This window comes from Otolemur garnettii, unplaced genomic scaffold, assembly GCF_000181295.1.
Source record: "Otolemur garnettii isolate 467f Iridium unplaced genomic scaffold, OtoGar3 scaffold00013, whole genome shotgun sequence".
Classification (NCBI taxonomy): Eukaryota; Metazoa; Chordata; class Mammalia; order Primates; family Galagidae; genus Otolemur; species Otolemur garnettii.
Genome location: NW_003852408.1, coordinates 31,371,497 through 31,390,825, shown reverse-complemented (window position 1 = coordinate 31,390,825; position 19,329 = coordinate 31,371,497). Strand labels below are relative to the sequence as shown.

The following is a 19,329-nucleotide window of genomic DNA, read 5'->3' as shown; positions in this document are numbered from 1 at the left end:
TTGCTGTGAGCTGCGATGCCATAGCTCTCTACTGAGGGTGACACAATGAGACTCTGTCTCAAAATAATAATAATAGCAACAATAACAATAGGTGAAATTAATGGAATATAAAAATTAGGAAGAATAAGAATGTAATAAAAATCTCATTCTTGAAAAGACTATAAAATGATGATTTAAAAGAAAAAGACTCAAAAGCCTGACTAAAGATAGAGATCATTAAAAAAAAGGGAGGGGGTGCACAATAACTACAGATAAAAAAGAGATTATAAGAAAAGAGATTATAAATCATGAAAATTCTCTGTGTAATGTCATGAAAAACAAATTTGAAAATCTAGAGGAAATGGATGATTTCCAAGCTGAATATAAATCACTAAAATTGACCTAAGTGAAACCTTGAATATGGTAACTGCCATAGAAAAGAAATATCATTTTGAAAAAGTCACCAGAGGTTGGTGTCTCACGTCTGTAATCCCAGCACTTTGGTAGGCTAAATCAGGAGGATTGCTTGAGGCCGGGAGTTCAAGACCAGCCTAGATGACATCATCTCTACAAAAAATAACAAAAATTAACTGGGCATGGTGGCACATGTCTGTAGTTCTAGCTACTTGGGAGTCTGAAGCAGGAGAATTGTTTGAGCTTAGGAGTTTGAGGCTGTAGTAATCTATAAATCAGGCCATTCCGTTCCAGCCCGGTGACAAAACAAGATCCTATCACTACAAAAAAAAAATAATAAAATATAATAAAATTAAAAGGAAAGAAAAAGAAAGTCACTAGAGGAACTTTATTCAATCTTCAAACTGTTAGAGTTGTAAACTTAAATTATTACTGACTATAAGAAAAACATGGAAAGTTCTTGAATTTATTTCATATAGCAAGCATTACTTTAACATTGAAACCTATCAAAGATATAACATAAAAGAAGAAGAAACGAAGCTATAGGTCAATTTCTCTATGAATATAGGTATAAATACCAAATAAAACATCAGCAAAAATAAAGTGCCAAAGGAGTAGTACCACATGACCAACGGTATTTTATTCCACCAATGCTAGGTAATTTAATGGCGAGAAATCTGTCAACATAATCCCTTAAATCAATGCATTAAAAAAGAAAAATCATTGAAAAGATTAATAAATGCTAAAATCTTATTTGATATAATTCAGTAGTTATCTCTAATTATAAACACTCTAAAGAATCATAGCAATAGAAAAAGGCGATATACAGCACAGACTATTTATAACAAATGAAGTGCATGTATTTTCCTTAATAGCAAAATATCACAGCCATCTTAATTAAAATTAGGAATTTATTGGGTGTGCCCAGTATCTTCTTCATCATTGAATATTATCTCTGATTTTTGTAAAAATAAAAATTAAAGGATTAAGGATTTATGGCATAAAACCTGAAAAAGGAGGTGTAAAACTATGCCTTTTCTGTTGGTAAGATGAATCCATGCCCAGGGAGCTCATAGAAAGTCAAGTTTAATAATAATAAAAAAAAAATCAACAAAAATGCCAAGGCAGTTGGATATAAGATAACTATCTAAAATATCAGTATCTTTTCTTCACCTAAATACCTAGAGATGGAAAACACACTTACAGTAACAGCAAGCAATAAAATACTTAGACTACAATTTATAAGAAAGATCCAGGACCTGCATGAAGAGAACCATAACACTTCTGAGGACATAAAACAAGGTCTGGAAAGTAGAAGGACAGAGCAGATGTCCTTTAAGTGTGAGTATCGTAAGTATGAAGAAATCCTTAATCAGATTTCACAAATATTTCAAACATGAAGCTTAATTTGATAAGCACGTCAATTATATAAACACAATGCCATGCGATTCTGGTTGGAAATTCAAGGTTTTGTTTCTAAGGAGGTGGGAAGAAGATTAGATAATTTTATGTTAAAATATTTTTGAAGGACTATATTTAAAAAATTAAAACTTCTGTATTAACATATGCCACTTGAAAGGCAAGAGAAAAACAATGGCTACAGAAAAAAGTGCACATACAATCAAAAGAATAGATCTGTAATAGAGATAGAGCTCACAATTTGATAAGATAAAATAATCTAATATATGGGCAAGGATATGACTAAGTAATTCTTAAATAAATATGATTTTTCAAGAAACATATTCTTTAAATACATCCAAATTGTTAACCACCAAATTCACTTATATATAGAAAAATGAAAATTTAAGAGTGGCCAAAATTAAAGAGAATTATATGTCATTCCTATTGCTGGTGGAGACATGGGAAAAAGATACTCACATAAGTGTTATATGTTAACTTCCCTTTTGAAAAGTAATATGTAACTTATATAAAAATTTAAAATGCATCATATGCCCCTTGCCCCTGCAACCTTAACTCCTTAAAACCTATCCCATAGAAATAAACACATCACCAGCCAATGAAGACACATGAATAATGATGTTTGTTGAAGTATTCATTATTCATAGTAGAAAAATAGAAACAAAGTGATAAGTTACATTATGACCCATTTACAACACGAAATATTAAGTAGCCATAAAAGGAATAAATAGACTATAACAATTACTTTAAGAGGACTGCCACAAAATCCTACTTACAAAAATCCTGCTTCAATCTTTGTATTTGCATATATAGGTCAGTGTGTAATTGTATTAAAACAATAAGAAAAATATTAAAATAAAGGGATATTTAACATTTGTTAACATAAGTCATTGGGATGGAAAGGGGAAGAAGGAGAAAAAAGTAGTCTCTAGTTGTAGAAACCTAGAGAAAAGAGAAAGAGAAAAGCATGATTTTACTTGAAGAATGTGTAATACGATCAAATTGTACATTGGTATGAAGTTATAAACCTGAATGTGTATATACAATTTTTTAAATAAGAACATTTAAATGTCAACTATCGGATTATGATTTGAAAAACATGCAACTGAATTAAGACCCAGGGGAAAGACAGCATCATAAAGCACTACAATTTAGTCACTATGGCAACTTGCAAAGTATTTTTGCAGGGCTGTTCTCACAGCTCCCACACGTACAATCAAAACAAATATGCTAAACACTAAAATTTAAAGAGAATTGGTCATTTTATGTGTTGTATTAACACATTTAATAGTGTCATTGTACATAATATAAAATTTATGTTAAGACCCATATAATGTTATGCAGTCGAGGCCATCTACTTTTGTTTACTTTGATGACTGTGGTTTCCGAAGGACTAATATTATAAAGAAAAATTGTTGATGCGACGGTACAAAATGATGAGAGAGACTGTAAGCAAATATAATGTGCACCCTTCAAATATGCATGTGTGTGTGTCACTATTAGTGTGCATATATACTTAGTTGTATATATTATGTTATAATATTACTATATTTGTATACACTATTACCTTTTAAAAATCATATCACTTAAATGAGTTGATTGCAGTAATGATACTAAAATAATTAGCTATGTTACCTCCTTTAGAAGATAATAATACGTAAGTAAATAATGTAGAGTGTTTTTCTTTATGAATTTCATCTTTTTCATCCATTCAATTTTATGTGTGAGAAAAAGTCACAGTGAATTTTTTGGAAAGTAAAACCTAAAAATGGTACAAGATGGAATTTTGGAAAAATTATAATTTTCTGCCCCACTCGATGAATCAGATTTCACAAATATTTGAAACAGGAAGCCCAAAGCAATTGTGTATAACAAGATCTCATAAAGTAGTAGGTTTTTCAATAATTAGAAATAATTTATACCAGATTTTAAAGTACACTGATAATAAAAAATTTTTAAGGAAGAATAAAGTACACTGAAGATTATTTCACTAGATCTCTGTTTTATCCAAATATGGTACTTCCTAGCTCATTCTTGAGATGTTACTTCTTTGAGGAGACTTTCCCCTTCAGCAGAGGACCTCTGGCTTTTACCTTTGTCCTCACTTGCCACTGGTTCTATAGTGGATTGTTGGCATATTCTCCCTGCTTGCTTTGAACTCCTTGAGAGCAAAAACCAAGAGCCAATCTTCAGCTTCACTGCCCAACACATACCTACCTACCAGCGCCCACCTATGCACCACTAATTTGTATCTCACTCTGATCTCTTATGGCTCCAGTTCCCTTATGCCCAACATAGAGATTGATCTCCTGCTTGTGCCCATACATTGCTTTAAATTGCTTTCTAAATATTCCACGTGCACGGCCTCTGTATGCAAAGCAAGATCCTAAACAGAAATCTAGTACCAAGCATAGTATTCACCATCAATAAAAAGCTGCCAAACCAAACTGGAAAACAAAGAGGAGATAAAAGTTTTATTTTGAAGTTTGGTGCAGTGCATTTACACATTTTACCCTTGTGAATATTTATACAAAATCTTTTCCATTCTTCAAAAGTGATCACTATTCAATCAAAAAGACAATTTAAAATGTAAGCCAAAAAAAAAAAAGGCCAATTTTTTTGTTTTAAAAAAGGCCAATTTTTAATACAGACATTTTCATTTAAAAAAAAGGCAGGATCCAGTATTGGAATAAATACATAGCACACTCAAATGAAAGAAAGATCCAAATGGCTATTTGATTGATATTCCCTCTTAAACATATGGCATTGACATCAAGAACTCACAACCTCTTGGGCCAAGACCTAAGACCAGCTGTAATGTCAATCCGCTAAAGAAGCTGAGAAGATTCCTGTGTTACATTAAATTTTAGTTTCTTTCCAGAGCTATTATTTTACCAGATACTCATTATATGTGACTTCACTTCATTATCATTTTTTCTCCGCGAGGTTAGTTCAAAGTGTAGGACCAAAACTGTATAGAAAGGAGGGGCATAAAGAAAGAGTAAGGCCTGCACTTCTAATTATCCCAGTTAAAGATCACTTTTCCATACGTGGATGTTCAAACAAGTCAGCCCTCCAATGGACTCTGATGTGTCTCAGATGGATAGAAATGCCCTCAATTTCATCATTGAAAATACAGACGCAATGAAAAATTGATCATTCTGGATGAGTAGCAATGATATTAATCTCATTAATATTATCTCTTTGAGTACAGACTAGTGGAAAATTTGAGAACTGGCAGATCTTTTATTATTTTTCCAATGTTCCTAAAAGGAACTGAATAGTTTTTATTCGTAACAGTAGTCTGGCAATATTTGTCTATACAAGACAATCCCAATAGATTACATAAAAGTTTAAAAATAAAAGGCAATGTGGTCAAAGCAAATATTTTGCATTTGAAGGGAGAATGGGCACAGATTACGTGGATCAGTAGCCTAAAGATTCCAAGCTTACTATTAGTTCATTAAATCTGAAATATCAGATTTCAAATCAAAAGTTTAACTTATTATATCTCAAACACAGAAGTAGTAGAATTAATTAAAGTGTGCCCCTAAGCCATCGGCACAGTTTTGCCATCTTAACAGTAGCTTGTGTGTGTCACCAGCTAAGAAGCCTGGAAAGCAAGATAAAATCACAAAAGGCATTTTCCACATCTTGTTGAGATTTTTCCCTGCAAGATGAGGGCCAAAGCCTGGAAGAAGGGGTATATTCAGGAGGTGCAAGGCCTGGTGAATACAGTAGATGTCAGAGGGTTTCCAAGCCCAGCTTCTGTAGCTTGAGCAGTATTGTCTGTGTGACAGCATTGTCTTACAAGAGGATTGGCCTGTCTCTGTTGACCAACCTCAGTTGCTTAATCTCAAGCATCCTCATGATTTTGTCCAATTGGTTGCAGTAGACATCCGCTATAATCAATTGACCAGGTTTCAGTACAGTGTAGAAATGGTTCTCCTTTGTGTTGTGACAGCAAAGAATGGCAAACTTCAAGACAATTTCTCTTCTGACATTTGTTTAATCCGTGGGGAAACTATCTATTAAGCTTCTTTACCTTGCCGATTTGTTTTAAGTGGTCCGGTTTTATTGGAATAGGAACATTAAACTTTGCTGCTAATTCACGAATAGGTTGAGACAAATTCACTTCCAGGACAATTTTCAGTTCATCATTATCCACTTCGGTCTCAGGTCACTCATGTGGCTCATTTTTGATATTTAAATCCCCAGAACAGGCCAGGCACAGTGCCTTACACCTGTAATCCCAGCACTCTGGGAGGCCGAGGTGGGTGGATTGCCTGAGCTCATGAGTTCAAGACCAGCCTGAGCAAGAGCAAGACCTAGTCTCTGAAAAACCAGCTGGGCGTTGTGGCAGGTGCCTGTAGTCCCAGCTACTCAGGAGGCTGAAACAAGATCACCTGAGCCCAGTAGTTTGAGGGTGCTGTGAGCTATGATGCCACAGAAATCTACTGGGAGCAACAAAGTGAGAGTCTGTCTCAAAAGACTAATTAATTAATTAAATAAAAGCCCCAGAACTTCTCAAGCCATCCACATACAAGCTGTCCGTTCATTAGTCACATCTTTCCCAAGCACTTCACTTTGTTTCAAGCTGTCTGCACTGCATTGGTTACACGATGGAACTCATCTCTGAAAATAACACAAAATTTTGACTTATTCATAGTTTCACAAAAATTTCTCTAAAAAAAATTGAAAGATAATCACCAGCCAAAATGTTCATTTAAAGGAATGAGGATATACCCTCACAATAAAAAATAAAACAAGAAGCATCAAAGTGAAATGTCAAAGATATCAACTGTTGAACTTGGTATTAAGGAAATCAGACACTAACAGATAATAGCCATGTTTCCGTTCTCCAGGGTACAAAACCTGGCAGCCTTCAGTGAATCCAACCAGATGCTGGGAGCCATTTGTTATGCTGACTTTTCCAAGCCAACAAGTCAGCCTTTCTCATTTCATTAAGAACATTAATATTTGTCACATTTTGAGTATATATATATATGTGTGTGTGTGTATATATATATATATTTTTTTTTTTAGATAATCTCACTATGTCACCCTAGGTAGAGTGCTGTGGCATCACAGTTCACAGCAACCTCCAACTCTTGGGCTTAAGTGATTCTCTTGCCTCAGCCTCCCAAATAACTGGAACTATAGGTGCCCACCACAACACCCAGCTATTTTTTGTTGTAGTTGCCATTGTTTAGCAGGCACGGGCCAGGTTTGAACCCAGCAGCCTCGGTGTATGTGGCTGGCACCATAACCACTGTGATACAGATGCTGAGCCGCATTTTGAGTATAGTTTGATAATCCATTCATGTTGTCCTCCTAAACCCCTTGCCCTCCTGAAGAAGTGACAACATGCAGGAAATCTGTAATCAGACTGACCCAGAGTCACATTGTGGCTCCACTATTCAAAGCCATGTTGGCCTGGGCAAGTCATTTCATTTTAGTTAAGCATTAGTTCCCTTATTAGAAAAAAAGGAAATAATAAAAATTTCAACGTGAACTATTGCAATATACCCGGCCCAGTGTCTGACATACAAGCTATTCAATAAATGCTAGCGGATAAAGCTCATTCTCTAGAATGGTCTTCACTGGAGACTAGGGGATCCTTTGACCTAAATAATCTGGTAAGGACAGTTTGGAGGAAGGAGAACCCCCAATGGTGGCACTCAGTGGGAAGTTTGCTGACTATCTGCCCACAACGGAGGTGCACTGGGTGAAGGTCACCTGGGACAACATGGGGCCTGGCACAAAGGAGAAGGTGCTGAGAAGGGTCTAGGTCAAGGCAAAGACTTTCTTGGATGATTCTGTTTAAGATGCTGCACTAGGCCACAAGTTACGTTGAGTGCAGTGTAGCTGAATTCCCTCGGCCCCACTTTGTATTATTTAAATAAACTGGACCTGAAAGGAAAAAATAGATAAATTTTTAAACAGGATTAAAAATAAATTTTTACCCTTTTGTTATTGTCACTTAAAAATCTTATGTAACGTTGTCATGGTGACAGTAAAAACAATGAATAATACCAGGATAATTCAAGGAAAAGGAGAACTTTACCTGAATTATTTAGGAATGGTTGGTCCAAATTTCTATTTTCCTGTTCATGAGAAGTCAGGAGCTTTAAATACTGGTAGTCATCAAAGTATACACATTCACTGGGAGGATGTCCAACTGAAGCGTATTTCTCTAGTGAGCAGTACCATAGCTGGAGTGGAAGTAAGTGAACTGTATTTGGAACACTCACAAATTGCAAACCACTTAAAATTGACTTTATTGAATTACAATTAAAGAGAATATTGACCTTCTGGATGTTGAGTGCACTTGGTTTTAACTTTAAACAATCATCTCTAGGTCAGTCGCCTCTTCACGTCAATGTCCAGATTTTAATGGATAATTGAAGATTTCAAATCACATACTCATAAGCTGATTAATTGTGATTGAGACAGTCCCCTCTGCAAAAGTCTGGATCAATGGCAAATGTACTCATATTTCAAAATTTGCTCATGCAGCAGTTTCTTTTTAAGTACTATTCCCTAAAAAGCAGTAAATATTTAATAGCCTTTTAAATGTCTAACCCTTTATGAAGTAAGTTGTATTACATTGCAGAACTATATGCCTTATATGACCAACTCTAAATGGCGAGATCCAATTTTAGCAGTAACATTCTCTCCTTTGCAGCTTCTCAAGGAACTGACTACTAAATAGTCCAGGGGAAAAAAAAGTCAAACATAAAAGATGCCACATAGAGCATTATTGATATGTAGTATGTATGCTCATAAGCTACAGCAATCATTTCTAATGAGAAATACAGTATAATATTGAATAAAGATATACTTTCAATTTCATTTCCAATCTATGTTCATTAGCAATAGTGGAGACTAAATCTTGTTTAAGTAGAAATGAATTTCAATATGCATAATGAATGAATCAATTTACATTGCAGGTGAAATTCCACAAGAAAAACATATATTTATTCTAAGTAAGTAGAAAGCTACCTATCACACTGTCTAGGGAGAAATACCTGAAATTTCATGCTTTTGAGTGCCTTAATTCTTTTTTTATTTACAAAAAAAGTCACACACCCAAAATGCTATTTTAAAATCAAAGAAATCTGTTCTGAATCTCATTTTACTACTTAATAGAGCAGCTGAAAAGTGACTTAAAGATGTGGCCATATGGTGTGAAAATCCAGAATCAAGGAAAGAATGAGATACTGTAAACATGTAAAAAGCAATAAAAGGAGGTAACTCTGAGCTCAGTTAATGAAAAGCTGATGATGGAGAGTGTCTTTTATTGATTACATTTGAGGACACTGACTCACTGGTGTTTTCCAAAACATGAATTCTGCATTTCAAGTGTTGGAGAGATTCAGTTAAGTCTCTTTCCCTCAGCCTGGAATTGTTTGCATAGAAAGATTCCATAGAATAAATTACTGAACCTTCCACACAGCTCAATTAGCTGAATGAAGCCGGGAGAGAAGAACTCCAATCTGGTAGCCACAGAACAGAACCTGGCATCGTTTTTGCTTAAAGAGTTTACAAATGGATCATGGGGCATTTAAAAGACAGCCTGAATTTAAAGGCAAAGACAAGAGGAAGCGATGTGAGGAGCTCTAATTCACTTTCTCCCGCTGGCACTTCCATAGGAAGCAAGTCAGGTGTTGCATTCTTGAGCCATTTTAGGTCTGCTTCACAAGGAATTCCGGTGTCTCTCCCCCAGGTCCCCAGCTGAGCCAGATTTTCTGTTCCCTAGACATTCCAAACAGTTCTTCTCCTTAACTGCACTTCAAAAACATAACTCAACTTCATTCGATTAAACCTCAAGCTAGTTGACAAATGGTCGAACTATCTACACCTGGAGAATTGTCTAGCCTCGACCCCAATCCAGGATCTGAAGTATGTTAATCTATTCAACAAATATCTTCTGAGGCCAGGCAGTGGAATTACCTAGTTGAATAAAACAGTCTCTCTTCTCAAAGAGCTCATGATGTAGTGGGAAAAATACCCTTGAAAACAAAATTTATAATAAATGAGTTAAATACACAAGTCAAGGTACATAAAGTTTCCAGAAAGACCTTCCAAACTGGGGAAGTGCTCTAGGTTCTGCTGAGTTACAGTTTGCCTACGTCCTCACGGCAAATTTCGATTTAACTACATAGGAAGTGAGAGGGTACTTTAAAGGCATCGAGACATTTTCCTCACTTCCTTGAAAGAGTACAATGACCCTGCCCGTCCACCCCTCTTAATTCCAGCAGATCAGAGGCAGAGTCCCCAAAGGGAGCGCCCTGAGACTGCCTTACAGAACAAGGAGCTTCGGCTCTGCCCCTGAAACCACTTGGTGACAAAGATAACACTAAGGAGGACTCACGCTGACAATCTCAGGGATTGCTTTACAGGAGCAACTGCCTGTTGCCTCAGCCATACACGATCCCACAGTCAAATAAGTCGGCAGCTGTGGGAGTTGAGAAAACCACAAGTAAATGCTGAAAGCCCCACATCGTACCAATGGCGCTTTCTTACAAATAGATGACATCCCCATCGGTAGCAAGTGCTGAAAACGCAAGGATTGACTGAAGGATGGGAGGGGTGGGCTTGTGAGGGAACCTCGCAGAAAGAAAGAGATATTTGCAACAGCTCAGAGGAAATCCCCACACACCAGCCTCCAAAAGAACTAGGCCTCCTTTCAGCCCAAAGTTCCCTCCTGCCTGGAGGACTTGGCCTCATTCCAACGGCAGTGCCCTCATCTGCTATACTGAAAATAAAACAAAGGATACCATTCATCATATTTTTCAACAACTGGTTTCTTTCTTAGTTTGAAAAAAAGCGTTGGCAATCATAAAGCTGAGTTTTTTATTTTTATATATTTTCTTCTTAGTGTCAAAATAAACTGGAAAGGAAAAAAAAAAATAGCCCAGTGGTAAGAAAAGGAAAATACACAAACTCCTTCGGCGCTCAGTTGGCCACACACTGCCATCGACTGACACCAACTGTGGAACGCTTCCCTCTCAAGTCCTCCCAACCCGAAGAGCCGACCGCCTTCTGCTTCTGTAAGATGTGACCACTTAGAGAAATTCAAATAGGCTCCCAGTGCTAACTGCGCTGCATATTTACTTTAATCAAAGTGACATTTCCCAGATGGTGTCATCCAGAAAACCTCATCTGAAATGAGGAGTAGGGAAGAATTCAGTTGTACATTCTGGGGGAAATTGAATACAGGTGTTCTCCCATTTTTAAGATGACTCAGTTTATAAAAGTACAAAACTATGAAACAGACACGTTATGCTATGAATTCCCCACCCCTTGGACATCTGGTACATAAAACAGGTGCCAGACCAGCCATCTGAAGGTGTGGACATAAGAACTATAACGTCTCTGCGTTATCAACCGCACACCCCCAACACCAGTGGGTGTGAATTCTGAGCCCGAGCGGTTTGCAGTTTCCAGGCGCTCCCCTTGCCTAGCAGGAGGAAAGGGCTGAACCAAGAAGCTGCTCCAAGGTGCCTCTGGAAAGGAGGAGACCCAAAGGCTCTAAGTCACTGAACATACACACCTGGTCTCTATGCTGTAAGTAAAACAGCTCCCTCCGTGAAGATTACAGTATAATCATCAAGTTCCCTTTAATTTTTTTATTAAATCATAACTGTGTACATTAATGCATTTATGGGGTACAATGTGCTGATTTTATATACAATTTGGAATGCTTACATCAAACTAGTTAACACAGCCTTCACCACACTTACTTAATTGTTGTGTTAAGACATTTATATTCTACTCTTAATAGATTTGACACGTTCCCTTGCAAGTTCCCTTATTTGTGACATGAGCTATGGAGGAAAAAATAGGCATAATGGAGCACGGCACCTAAGCTGGTGGTCCTAGGAGACTTTTCTGAGAATGACATCTCCATCACTCTAGGAACTACAGACGAATGGGTAAAAGGCTTCAGAAAGGACAGAAACCCTGTCCTGCAACTTGCATGACTTCTAGGAAGTCACTTAACTTCTCTGAGCTTCCATTTCTGTTCCTGTAGAGTGGGAATAAAATGGGTCTCAGGGGGTTGTGAGAATTAAATAAAATAACCCATACAACAAGCGCTCAGCACGCAGCTAGTGCACAGGGATAGAGTTAAGTTCTGTGAGGCCCGAAGCTTATACGATTCGGAGCACCAGCTTTAAGAAAAACAACCCAACAATAAGGTTGTACGTGAATTTATATTGAGACAATAAATCATGACAAATTACACTTTTTTAAAATAGAGAGATACTATCATTGTTACGAATTCCAGAAAAAAATAATTTTTTTAATTTGTCACCTATATAATGCTTTATGTTTTCCACATTTTTGTGGCTACATACTCTTTGATCACCTATTCAGATGACAATTATTTTTCATTTTATATGAAGAAAATGTAAAGCTAATTCATTTTTTTAGAATGGATGACAAAAGTCTATTTTTAGTCGTTAATGTTTGGGATACAACTTTCCCAATATGCGACTTCCCACAAAGACATATTTGTTTTTTATACTTCTACCAGATTTGTGCCCCTAAAAACAGGAATTCTGATCAATCCAATTTCATGTGATTACCATGAAAAAAAATAATCTGGCATATTTATCATTGTACAAGCTACATCAACAGAAATACTCCTATAGCACAGAGCTTCTTATTAAAACCATATCCTTTGCTTACAACTTTATGCTTCTAGGATTAGAAAGCTTTTCCACAGACTAGCTTCAGGAGGCATAGCTTTGAACCTTGTTTCTCCTGTACTTCTTATGTACTTTTGAAGCTAAACACCTGAGGACTCACTCGTGATAACCCTCTGGCCCTGCTTTGGGTGTCACACCACTGGGTGAGCTATGACAGTTGCTGAGAGAAGTATTCCTGAAGCAGATGATCTGGCAATCACTTAACTACATGTGGAAGTGAAATATGAACCATATAGTACATCCCATTAAATCAGAATTATCCCCAACTCCACTTCCCCTCTATTGGGGTTCAAAAAATGTCCATAGCCACTCCCAGAACCAGCCATATAACTTGTAAGGCTCAGTGCAAAATGAAGGCCTTCTTCTCTAAAAGGATGCACAGCACAACAGCAGAACATTGGACCAGGTACAGGACCCTGTGCTGTTGCTGCCCATGCTGTAAGCCCCTGAAGCTAACCCTGGTCACTCCAATGCCACTTGTCATGAAGGGAACTGTGAAGGAGCAGAGGTGGGAAGAGACAGCACTTTCGACAAAATATGCCTTTTGCGATTTTTACAAAGCGATAAAACCATGCGAGCATATTGCTGCATCCTATGAACATATGACCCAAGGCTTGCAAAGGCTTCATGCAAATGAGGGCACCTACAGCCAAAATGTCAACAGCATAAGGGTAAATCTGCTTCTGCTGAAATACAGCAGGTGCTCAATAAACACTTGTGAACAAAGCTCTACAGTCCAGCCAGCAAAACGAACAAAAGAAAATCAATAAAATCTTGCCACAGTGTGTCAAGTCCAAAAACAATAATTGCATAAAATGTGGGGATGTGACTTTAAAGTAAAGTCAGCCAGAAATTCTGGAGCTTTGGCTGCCCTTTCCAAATCTACCCTGGTCCTAGCAGTGGTGACCTTATCTGGTGGCAATTTTCCTCTGGGAGTTAAATACTGATGGGAACCATTCTAGGTCCTATGGCTGACCTGGCCGCTTCAGAATAGTGGGGTGATTCCAGGCATCTCCCAATTAGGTGGAGCAAATTTGTGATTCAACTCAGAGAAATCTGGGGATGTGGGGGTTCCTCCTTCACTTGCCCACTTAATGATAGAGGTTGTGGCTAGCAGAGAAGAACACAGTCCTGCAGAGAAGGAACTGCCCATCCAGAGGAGGCAGTCGCAAAGCTAGAAGCTGATGGGTCTCTCTGGTATAGAAAGAAGAAATAGGAAAGAACTCAGTATATGATAATTGGGTAACAGACAGATCTGGAAGGAATTTTAAATGAAGAAAGAGTATAGAAGGCTTAGAGATTGGTCTAAGGTCTAGAAGAAGTCTTAGGATCCTGAACTGGGTCATCCTATAAAACTGCCACAGGGGTGAGTCAATCCGTACTATGAAAAACATGGAATGTACCCAACACTAATAGTACCTGACACTAAGTTGGCACTCAACAAAAAATAGCTGCAAATAATGATGCCGCAGGGGTTTGCTCCAGACGTTCTTTCCTATAGCCCATTTTATCTTGCTTTATCCTTGTGAACTACTGGAGTGGATACCATGAAGGAAGATGAATACTAAACATAATTTTGGGATAGCAGAGAGTAATAATACTGATCAGTTACCAAAAAGTCTTTGCACTTAGGACAAAGGGTCTTTACTAGACTATACCAATATCAATTACTACTTTTTCCAAGGAGGTTAGTCTTCATGAAGTCAGGTTAGATACCTAACTTTCTCAGGTAGCTAAGAAATTAGGAAACAGTGATTGGCTGCAGATGGGATTTCCTAAGAAAAGGGGGATAAGATGTTTCACAGAAGGTTTGGGAAAGCTGTTTGGCTGGGGGCCTGCCACTATCTAAAAAGCATCATCTACGTAGCAGGGAAAGATGGCTACAAAAGGAAAGACAAGTAACTATCATAAGATTGAAAAGACTTTAAATTTTTATTATATAATTACAATAATCTATATTTTAAATGGTGCAATAAGCTACCCCATGAATGACATTCATTGGAAAGCCCACCCATTGGCTTACCATGGTATTTCCTGCCTTCTCCTCAAATTGACACTCAGACTCCCTACTCACTGAAAGAATAGAAGGAATACCAAAGGCAACACGGAATCTGAAGAGTGTACCCAGCGATGAGCTGCTTTCATTAGCAACTGGGATTTCACACAGTATTTTCTGTGTTCTTCTCCACTCCCTCTCCATCCCCTCCAGAGCCTCCCATTCCCATTTGGTCTGAGGACAGGTTGGTTTCTGACAGGATCCAGTCAAGGCACAGTTAGGAAAACAGAAACCACACCAAGCATTTCAAAAGAGATCACATAACCTGAATTGAGATGGAATGCAGTCTTATTAGAAAAGCATCACAAGAATGGAGAAACATGAATCCAATGTAGGCAATTCTAATATGAAGGCAGTAGATGAGCTAATATGTGGTGGGGGGTAGGAGAATGCAGGAGCGCGGAGAGGGAAGGAGGGAGGGGGTTCGGGGGTCACGGTGTATGGCACACCTCTCAGGGGCGGGACACAATTATAGGAGGCACTTTACCTAACAAAAGCCATCAAAGTGTAACCTAATTCTTTATACCCTCAATGAATACCAAGCCAAAAAAAAAGGAAAAAAACCACACAAAAAATTATTACAGTTGCTGGAGAACTAAAAAAGCAAAAAAAGATCACAGAGGTGGACCTGCAGGAAGCATCGCCCCTCCAGGCTAAAGGAACAAAGGGAAGGGCTGTCCTCAGAGCCCAGAAGCTTTAAAGAAGAGGCCTTGCAGCCTAGAGCCCAGACGTCTGAAGGGGTGGTGCTGCCTGGCTGACACTGGGCCACTGGGAGGGACACTATGAGGCTAGCTCTGACAGCTCTGGGACTAAAAGGCACCATCAGGGTGCAGAGCCCCTGCTGAGGTGGGGCTTGCAAAACAAGTGGTCAACCGGAAGGAGAATCCCTCACCCTCCTTCAGCTCTGATCCACCCTCCAGTGGCAGAGCCTGAGCCACAGCAAAGCAGAAACGTGGTTTGCAGAGCCCCGGTGTCAGAAAGCGGAGTGCAAAAGGGGATGTGTGGTGCTGGGACAGCAGGTTGACAACACACCCGCTAAGAATGTGGAAAGAGAACTCCACCTCACTCTGAGGTCTGTATCTCACATCTCAACTCGCAATGTGCTGAGTTGTCTCAAACGACTGCAAATAGGGACACATGACTGGCAGGCTAGTCCAAAGGCAGTCTGAGTTCAATCAGAGCCATGCTCACCAGGGTATTTGCTTACACCTCCGAGAAGCACTCTGAGAGATTACTGTCAGTGTCCTAATTGTTTTACCTATGAAAAATGGGCGCTTTGGAAGCCATGTGCAGGCTGGCTTAAAACAATAAGCTTTTCTAACCCCTCGAGCACAACACACTCCGGGAGCATGGTCTGGATGCTTATCAAACAAGTTCCTGGGCTGTTCTCTGAAGTTTCTGGGCAAGTACAAACAACAGAGTCAAATAAATGCCCTTAAAAGCAAGGCAGTGGAGCACGTACCCTGTCAGGGAGAGCCTCAGATTCCCACAGAGTAAACAGTAACATGAGAATATTTATATGAAACAAAACTGTATATCAAGCCTGCTTTGGCTCAGCCAGAGGGAATGAGGAATTCCTTGCAGAGCGCTCAGAGAGTGGCCTTTGTTGACCACGGACGCCACTTCCAAGACAGTACAAACCAATTACGGGGCAAGGCTTTTCATTATGTCAAGGAATGAAAATATTACCCCCCATTTTGTTTTATTTCACAGTTATGTTTTACTTACGCCACCCCGCTTATGTTTAAATAGTCTTAATTTATCGTGAGTCAAGCCCAAATTGAGGTTGGAAACAAATGACAACTCCCCACCCCCTCACACACACAAAACCCCGTCACCCACGTAGCCGAGCGTGTGGCTCTCCTTATCCCTCTTTTAAGAACCTAAAAGTCGAGGTTTAAAGTTGGGTAGAATGAAAACACAAAAGGGTTGATTAGAAAGTAAATTCTGTCTGTCCACACCGATTTGGGCCTATTCACAACTGGCGTTAAGTCGTGGGCAAAGTCAACTGGCAGGAGATGGAGGTTAAATGAGCTATGAAGCCACATTCCGTACAATGTCCACTTTGTGGTAAGATTTAAAAAAAAAATACTGAACAAACATTCGCACAAACTGTAGGTCTACTTCTAGGAGCCCAATCTGAGAAAAGGTTAATATGAGACAGGGTATCTGTTAGTTCATTCTGTCAGATTTTTCTCCACCCAGCGGGGATAATGCTTGTTAGTTATAGACCTGCCCCAGCGCCTTCCATCAGCTCATGCCTGGAGAGCTGATAGTACCACATCCATCCACCAGAAAAAGCCTCAGCACTTACAGCTGGTTCTGATTTTCTAAAGAACCAGGATGGAGCGAGGAGGAAGGGGAACAGAGAAAGCCAACAAAGAGAAAAGAGGGGTTAGGATACACGTATGAGTGAGAAGTAAGAAGTGTGATTGTGCTGCATCCGAAAATTATTTATTTGTAATAAAAAATAGTAAGTTAAAAAAAAAATAGTAAGTTATTGTTTCTAAATAGATAGCTGGATCAAAGGGCAAAGTGAATTAACTCTCTTTTAAACCATTAACTAAACTATATGTAGCACCAGAATCCACCAAAATAGATTTAAAAAGGGGAAAATAGGTCTTAGATATTTGTATACATTAATAGATATTCGGAATTTGCCAACATTTTATTTAGAACATATGGACTAAGTAAAATTATCTTACTGAGATTGTTTTTTTTTTTTTTTCCTTCTTGGAACAAATATATACTTTCGGTTCTTTTTTAATTGTGGTAAATTATACAGAACATACAATTTACTACCATTTTAACAATCTTTGAGTATGTAATGGAGTGGCATTAAGTACGTTCATATTGTTGTGCAACCATCACAACCACCCCTCCCCAGGATGTTTTTCATTTTCCCCGAACTGAACTACTGTACCCATTACATATCAATAGATGTTTGGTTTTCAATCAGCCTTGCTCAAAGCCAGCAGTCTGGAATGCAGTCCCAGGAACCTGGAGAGGCTGATTCAGGTAGCTGGCAACTGAATTGCCCTTCCCCAAATCAATCAGTGGCATCATGTGCTGTCACCCACGCCCACCCGTTTAACACTGACATCCAAATCTGAAGGAAGGCTCTACGATAGATCTGAAAAGACTATTGATACATTTTATTTTTACATTATAGCTTACAAGGCCAGATACAGCGGCTCACGCCTGTAATCCTAGCACTCTGGGAGGCTGAGGCAGGTGGATTGCCTGAGCTCAGGAGTTCGAGACCAGCCTGAGCAAGAGCAAGACCTTGTCTCTAAAAATAGCCAGGTGTGGTGAGTGCCCATAGTCCCAGCTACTCAGGAGGCTGACGCAAGATGATCTCTTGAGCCCAAGAGTTTGAGGTTGCTGTGAGCTATGATGCCATGGAACTCTACCCAGCGTCAAAAAGTGAGACTCTGTCTCAAAAAAAACAGCTTACAGACATTTATTTCCCCAAAATACAGCTCTCAGTCAAAATGGAAATTATTTTCCTTGTTTACAGGTAATGGAACTACTGCTACCTGAAAGGTAAGAGCTAGGACTACAACCCATGCTCTCCCATCCATCCTCCAGTGCTCTTCAACCAGGCCATGTGGCCTCTGCCAGAGCAAGGGCACCAGAGAAAATGGTGCATTGGGTCTAATTGGACAGCATTTTCTCTCTTCACCAGAGCAACTAACATTTCCTAAGTCTGCAAACCATACTTAGTCCATCATTTTTCCCACCTTTCTTGTGATTATATTGACAAAGAAAAGAAAACGCCCACAGAATTGCAATTCTGGAACACAATAAATGCAAACAGATTCAAGAGTCAAATGTAAGCTTAAAAAAGTTAGGCTTGATCACTAGATCCTATAAAAAAAGATTTGAGTTCAGCCTCTTCTATTTGCAATTTCTTAAAACAAATTCACATTTTGAAAAAGCTGAATTTTGCTCTCATAGAAAAAGATAATCATTCTTGCTAAACATAATTTGTGGAAATATTCATTTCTCTGTGCTTCATGGATAGAAAGCATATTGTGCTAAAGCAATGTAAATACCAAGGATTTACATTAAGTTGCCAGAATCAACAATTTTTATTTCATTCAAATAAAATTTCTCCTACCTTTACCTTTCTCTTTGGTCAAAAGCAATGTATTTCCTAAAACTTTAGACTTTCCATTTAAATTCCAAAAGAATAAACACTTCTTTGAAGAAAGCCCACACGACCATGACGCCTCCCTCTATAAACATTAAAAAGTTAGACAAGCACTTGAGAAACTGAGGCAAGTGGACTCCCTGAGCTCACAGGTTTGAGACCAGCCTAAGCAAGAGCAAGACTCATCTCTAAAAAATAGCTGGGCGTTGTGATGGGCATCTGTAGTCCCAGGTACTTGGGAGGCTGAGGCAAGAGAATTGCTTAAGCCCAAGAGTTTGCAGTTGCTGTGAGCTGTGACGCCACAGCACTAGTGTTAGACAAACCTGACTTAGGTGGTATCTCTTAATAAACAAAGGCAAAAAAGAACAATCATGCTTCAAAAGAGAGGTTTTATTTTATAATTTCCCCTCACTTTTTAGTCACTTAGTACTTGATTTTTTATTTTAGTTTTTTTTTTATTTTTTTAGAGACAAAGTCTCATTTTGTCGCCCTTGGTAGAGTGCTGTGATGTCACAGCTCACAGCAACCTCCAGCTTTTGGGCTTAGGTGATTCTCTTGCCTCAGCCTCCTGAGTAGCTGGGACTACA

General features: G+C 38.6%; 1 protein-coding gene across 1 annotated transcript in view; it reads right to left on the bottom strand.

Annotated features, from left to right (window-relative positions):
• Positions 1–2,672: 2,672 nt before the first annotated feature.
• Positions 2,673–19,329, bottom strand: part of LOC100942668 (formiminotransferase N-terminal subdomain-containing protein-like) — a 62,993-nt gene continuing 46,336 nt past the window's right edge. Inside the window, exon 6 of the mRNA XM_023510447.1 lies at positions 2,673–2,754. Within this exon, the coding sequence (XP_023366215.1) occupies positions 2,741–2,754 (14 nt within the window). The 3' untranslated portion in view covers positions 2,673–2,740. The remainder of the gene's footprint in view (positions 2,755–19,329) is intronic.